The following is a 6,240-nucleotide window of genomic DNA, read 5'->3' as shown; positions in this document are numbered from 1 at the left end:
TTCAAGATTAAAGAGAGACAATTATGAGAAAAACTCCAGAGGTCAGAGGTCAGACCCATCAGCTGTACATGCAAACAACTGCAGCATGAGTTTCTGTCACTGCCACAGTTTCTCTAATGGGTCAAAGGTCATGTGACCATATAAAAGCTAGAAATCACACTCACTCTATTTAGTGTTTGCTTGAGTTAATCAGATCTGAAGGCACTTGCACCTATCACATTAACTGATGCTGTCTGTCACTCTCTCACACACACCCACACTCTCACACACACACACGAGATGCTGCTGAACTTTGTCTTGATGGGAGACACACACACCCACACTCTCTCACACACACACACACACACACACACCCACACTCTCACACACACACACACACACACACACTCTCACACACACACACGAGATGCTGCTGAACTTTGTCTTGATGGTGGATGCAGTGTGGCGTGGGTTTGTTCAGTGCAGAGGGAAGACCATCATCATGTTTACGTGTCAGAGTGAGCCGCGGCTGAAGTGCTTCAGTAGACGTTAAAGAGCGATTGATCGTTTGATTTGATCCTTGTGCAAATAAAGGAAAGCTGCCACATCCTCGGCTCTCCGGCGGTCGAGGGAAGTGTCAGCGCGGCTTCTGTGTGTCGAGTCTGATCCAGTGCAGGCCGTGTCGAGCGTAGCGCACTAAATCACTCGTGGAGGACGTCAGACTCAGAGGACCGACAGCTGAATCCAGCTCTCGCAGCAAACCTGCAAACCACAAAACCAGTGCGTTAAAAACACCAGAACAATCCTCACACACGCGTCCGGCTCAACTCTTTTACTTCTTAAATCAATATAAAAGACCTACATACATCGTCTAGGAAAAATACTGTCTTAATCTGCACACAGACCCAAACACAATTAATCCACGATTAATATTTGTCATTCAACACATAAAAAAAAATAATTAAAGGGGTCCTATTATGCTTTTTCAACTTTAGTTAGTCTGTAAAGTTACTGTTTGAGCATATAAGATCTGCAAAGTTACAAAGCTCAAAGACCAAGTCAAAAGCAGATATTTTATTTAACTGAAATCACTTTTCAAAAACTACAACGAACGAATAATTTGGAGAATTTGAATGAACGAACCCTAACACATATTGTCCAGGGTTTGTGACATCACAAATACAGATGAATGTGACGAGACCTGGTTGAGCTGCACTAGAGAGGGCAGCGAGTGTTATCACGGTGTCAGAGACACGCTAGCTTTCTCAAGCAGACCAACTTAGAGTGGTTACAATCATCTGGGTAGGGATATGCCGGTATCAAATTTTCCTGCTGCGATTAATTGATAATGTTTTGTCACGGTATACGGTATTATCACGGTATTGAAATTTAGTTTCAAAAAAGTGGTCATAACACAGTATAACAGGTTAAATAACTTTTTTCTTATAACAAAAATAACTGAACATTTAAAAACAATAAAGCAATACAGAAAAAATAAAGTTAAAAGTTTTACACATTAAAGTGCAAAAGAACTATAAAGACCAATAGGTATCAGTTTACAATAAGACCTCATTAGTTAACCTTCGTTAATGCATTAACACAAGGCAAGTTTATTTATATAGCACATTTTATGCTTTACATAAAAGTAACAAGAAAATCATGAAGAAAAATAACCACAAAAAAACAAGCAATTTTAGAACTTTGAAAATGATTTAAAAATAGACTTAAAAAGAATTTAAGACAGTTTAAAAATAGAAAATAATTTTACATAAAATACAGTGCAATACATAAAATATAGTGTAATCAGTTTGGACATCACATAGTGCTCATTCAATAAATGCACAGCTAAACAATGAATTAATGATTTGCTATAGACGTTATTAATCTTTGTTAAAAAATACAACTCTTAGTTCATGTTAGCTCATTAAATAACACAGTTGCAACTTTCAATTTTAACAATGTGTTATTAAATATTGGAATACCTAAGATTAATGAATGTTCAGAAGAATTTTTCATTGGCAGTTTGTTAACCAAAGAAGCCCTAATGTAAAGTGTGAATGAACAATAAAGAATCAAAACAATTTCAAACAATATCTAGGGCATGTTGTAGCCCAGATTATTAAAAAAAGTTTGAAAATAAATAGCCTATTAAGTCTAAAAATATAAGTATTTGGCTCTGTGATGAACACCATAGCAAATACACAAATCTGAATGGCTATTTAAAATTATTTAAAAAGGGTTAAGAAAGTAGCAGCTGCTTTATTAATGAGGTTTACAGGGTAAGGGCTGCATTTTAGCGCCATCTGCTGTCAGAGAGTGAATGTGCTTCTCATGCTGCTTGTTTACATCAGAGCGCACACACGTCTTTCAAGCAGCATACAGCAGTGTTGTGCATTTTGAGCAGTTGATGGGAAAAATATTCTTAAAATGCATTCCAAATTCAGAATAATTTGTAATATATAATTATTCACGGTATTTAGAAGTGCCCACGATAACAATACCGTGCATATTCATTACCGTGATATATCGCATTACCGAATACCGGCACATGTCTAGATCCGGATTTAAATCACACTCAAATTGATTTGATTTTGACGCAATATTTACACTGAAGCGGAGCGTGACATTTCCCAAGCAGGCGCCGAGTGCTGCCAATCACAGCACACACTGGCCCAGCCAACCAATCACAGCACACACTGGCCCAGCCAACCAATCACAGCACACACTGGCCCAGCCAACCAATCACAGCACACACTGGCCCAGCCAACCAATCACAGCACACACTGGCCCAGCTAACCAATCACAGCACACACTGGCCCAGCCAACCAATCACAGCACACACTGGCCCAGCCAACCAATCACAGCACACACTGGCCCAGCCAACCAATCACAGCACACACTGGCCCAGCCAACCAATCACAGCACACACACTGTGCCAGCCAACCAATCACAGCACACACACTGGGCCAGCCAACCAATCACAGCACAGCTCGTATTTCAGAAGGTAGGCCTTCATTTGATACAGGAACTATTCGAGCTGTTCGTGCCAGACTGGGAGAGAGCTGTTGTGTAAAATATGTGAAAAATAATGTGTTTTTGAACAACCTAATATGAGAGCCTGTTCTAGTACACCCCCAAAACAAAATCAAGACTTTGTAAAAGAGCATAATAGGACCCCTTTAACACTTAATGCAGCATTCGTTTTGTCTTCTATTTCCTAATGTAGCTCTGCTAGAGTCTGTTCCCCATATCATATGGTTTATGCCCACACACCAGATCCACAAAGACAAGGTTGATTATTTTTTTTCAGTAAAATTGATAATTTTAATACTAACTTGCCATGAAAATTAAAATAAACTTGAAAAAAAGGGGCAAAGAATGAAAGAGCGAGTTAAAAATAATGCTCTTTTAATTAAGTATTTTAATTGACTGATGGCACTGCTAACCCTAACCTACTGTACTGTGAACTCAGATTGTGATAGATTCAGCTGTGACCTGTGACCCCGTCTCACCGCTGCCTCGGAGAGCGATCTGGTCCGCCTGCTCCCAGATGTGGTGAGCGCTCAGGAGGAGTGCGGTGATGCTGACGTATGCCGCCGCCACCTGCTGCACCGGCTGAGGAATGAGCACCGAGCCGCTCCTGCGGAGACAAACACAGCGGTGAGGAGAAGACAGCTGAGACAGAGGAGTCCAAGAGTGCGGCGAGGACACTCACTTCGACACGGAGGGAGACGCAGACCACGACGAGCTCTGCAAACAAACACAAAGAATGTGAGGCAGACGTCAGACGTCTGAATAAACTGCAGGTGACGGAGGTGCACGCACTCTGAAATGATCCGTGAGCATCCGCGAGTGTCTGAGCGCCGGCTCTCGTCGGGAGCGGAACATGGCCATCTGCAGCAGAGACTGGCAGCGCATGCTGGGGACAAACACAAACATACATCACTCGTGTTCAGACTCACGTCTCTGTCTCCGCTGGGTCGCTTCTCACCACAAGACGCAGAAATCCCTCTCGTGAGCGGCGGCCGCCGGATCCGTGTAGTTCTTCAGCTTGAGAATGAACCTGGACAGACCACAGCATCAGCAGCCAGTCGAAGCATCAATATCACGATGTCTCGATATCATCGTGGTCACATGACGATATAAACGCTAGGTCTTCAGGGCAAAAAGGGTAGTTTTTCAAATATATTTAAACTTCTTATTGTAACATAAAAGGTGTTTAAAGTAGTGTTTGGTGTCATTATGCTTTGGCACAGCGTCTGTCAAACGAACTCAAACCGAAAGCACGATGCGCTTCATCAAGTCTGTTTTTGCTGCGTGTTTGAGAGTGAAGCACACACTTGGTTCAGACGATCAGCTGGTGATCCGGTGTTTTCTGCGTCTCAGAACCGCTTCGTTCACACTGAAGGAATGCAGTCAACTCCTTTCTTTGACGTTCTGTGAGTTTAGCGCTCGTTCGAGAACACAAGACACCAGTTCTGCTTTATTTTCACAGCGTTTCACTAGATTTGTAGTTTTTTGTAAACCTGTTTTCACTGAAGCTGGAGTTTCCTTCAAGATAAAAGCTTAAAGTGCAGCATCAATCTCTGACAGCTAGCGGTTTAAATGCAGTCCAGACTAAAAATATCTCTTTCAAGTGTAGAAATTAGGAAAGAAGTGTTGTGATTTCCCTGCTGTAGTGTAAAGCAAAAATGTACCTATCAAAGATTTGTTTTCATTTATTTCACAGTGCAATTGTTCTACAATATATGGCTATTACGGTCATTGTTGTTGTTACTATTATTATTATATTCTTATTTGTTTGGCTTCCTAAAACACCAGTGTGAATGTAATTAGAAAGTATATCACAATAAAAAGAGGGTTGAGTCTCCTTTAAAGTTCAGGTACAAGTCAATTCACTTTTTTCTGACTTAAGTTTTCTTAGTTAAGAGCATGGGTTGGAGCTCTTAATTTTGAACTCTTAAAGTGTATTTGATAGAATAATTTAAATGTTAAAAAAATTTCCCCAATTCTTCAGTTGTCTTTTTTCCTTTTTAAATATCACCATAAATATCATATTGTGGACTTCATATCACAATAGTCTCGTATGGGGAGAGTGAGAACAGCAGCAGCGGTTTCTCACCTGATCAGGTCCACCGTCTCAGAGAACATGGTGTAGGCAGATTTGGGCGTCTGTGGCTCCGTCTCCATAGCGACGCCACTCTCCGTGAAGGACAGCGCAGCCTCCAGGTAGCGGAGCGCTTTAGCCATCTTATCCGGCTGAGGAACAGAGACACACGGTCAGATCGAGCGTGGAGCTCACCGTACAGCAGACTCAACCGAAGGCTTGATAAACACCGTAGCATCTGCTTTGTGCTTCAGCTTTTTGGCTTCCTTCAAATGATCTTCCACTGAGAGCTTCCTGGGAACCAAAGGTCAGAGGTCAATCACAGAAACACTATGCAGGTGGCGAGTGACGATGCCTAAAAGACACTTGTTGTTTGTGTTTAAGCTGACATTCATCACTCGCATCACATGGCTCTGTTAAAGAGGCTTCACAGACGAACTCAGTGTGATTTCTGTGAACTCGTGAGCAAACACGGTAGCGACGCACCTGCGATCGGGCAGCAGCTCTCGTGCTTCAGCCGCAGGAGGTTTCTCCAGGAGCTCCTTGTGGCTCTCGCTGGTTTTCTGAGTAACAAAAACCGTTTATTACATCAGAGCAGTAATCCCAGGAGAAATCTGAAGAGAGGATGTCTGCAGTACCTTCCCATGAGTCTCTGCTTTCTTCCGCCGTCCGTCAGGAGCCGCGGCTGAGTCTCTGTCCTGAGGAAGACCTGAGCTGTGTTTCACACTCTTCTTCTTCATCATCTTGTCGCTGTTCTTGACGGCTCTGATGGAAACATGAAGAGCGTTCAGATCGGCGTCTGTCAGACAGAGACTCTCAGGTACTTTCCATTCCGCAGCGGAAAAGTACCGGCGCTTGCGTCACATTAATGAACGTCACTGCACTGGGTCACAATAAATCACACTGGATATTTTGTAAGGAAAGATGCACAATCACACTTTACAAACCAAACATTGTACAGTTTGAAACACTAAAACAGTCTAGTGAGCGTCAAGAATACATTCGTTTGTAATTAGTGGATCTTGTTGATACACCTGTAGTTTTCAAAATAATCATCTGAAAGCGTCATATAACCCCAGACATACAATCACATTATTATACATTTTATAATACATTTCTATTAATATGGAGAAAAGTCTTGAGTGATCCTGGTT

The 6,240-nt window shown here is 42.0% G+C and overlaps 1 protein-coding gene across 2 annotated transcripts in view; it reads right to left on the bottom strand.

The window, feature by feature from the left end:
• Positions 1–311: 311 nt before the first annotated feature.
• LOC109075620 (AF4/FMR2 family member 3-like) overlaps positions 312–6,240 on the bottom strand; it is a 20,091-nt gene continuing 14,162 nt past the window's right edge. For both annotated transcript variants that reach the window (XM_042778453.1, XM_042778454.1), the window contains exons 11-19: positions 5,725–5,851; positions 5,573–5,649; positions 5,317–5,380; positions 5,102–5,238; positions 3,971–4,042; positions 3,805–3,898; positions 3,695–3,729; positions 3,492–3,619; positions 312–741 (exon numbers count right to left, since the gene is read on the bottom strand). In XM_042778453.1, the coding sequence (XP_042634387.1) occupies positions 617–741; positions 3,492–3,619; positions 3,695–3,729; positions 3,805–3,898; positions 3,971–4,042; positions 5,102–5,238; positions 5,317–5,380; positions 5,573–5,649; positions 5,725–5,851 (859 nt within the window). In that variant the 3' untranslated portion in view covers positions 312–616. The remainder of the gene's footprint in view (positions 742–3,491; positions 3,620–3,694; positions 3,730–3,804; positions 3,899–3,970; positions 4,043–5,101; positions 5,239–5,316; positions 5,381–5,572; positions 5,650–5,724; positions 5,852–6,240) is intronic.

Source organism: Cyprinus carpio, chromosome A21 (assembly GCF_018340385.1).
Source record: "Cyprinus carpio isolate SPL01 chromosome A21, ASM1834038v1, whole genome shotgun sequence".
Classification (NCBI taxonomy): Eukaryota; Metazoa; Chordata; class Actinopteri; order Cypriniformes; family Cyprinidae; genus Cyprinus; species Cyprinus carpio.
Note: the sequence above shows the minus strand (reverse complement) of the source record. Positions and strands in the feature narration are given on the sequence as shown.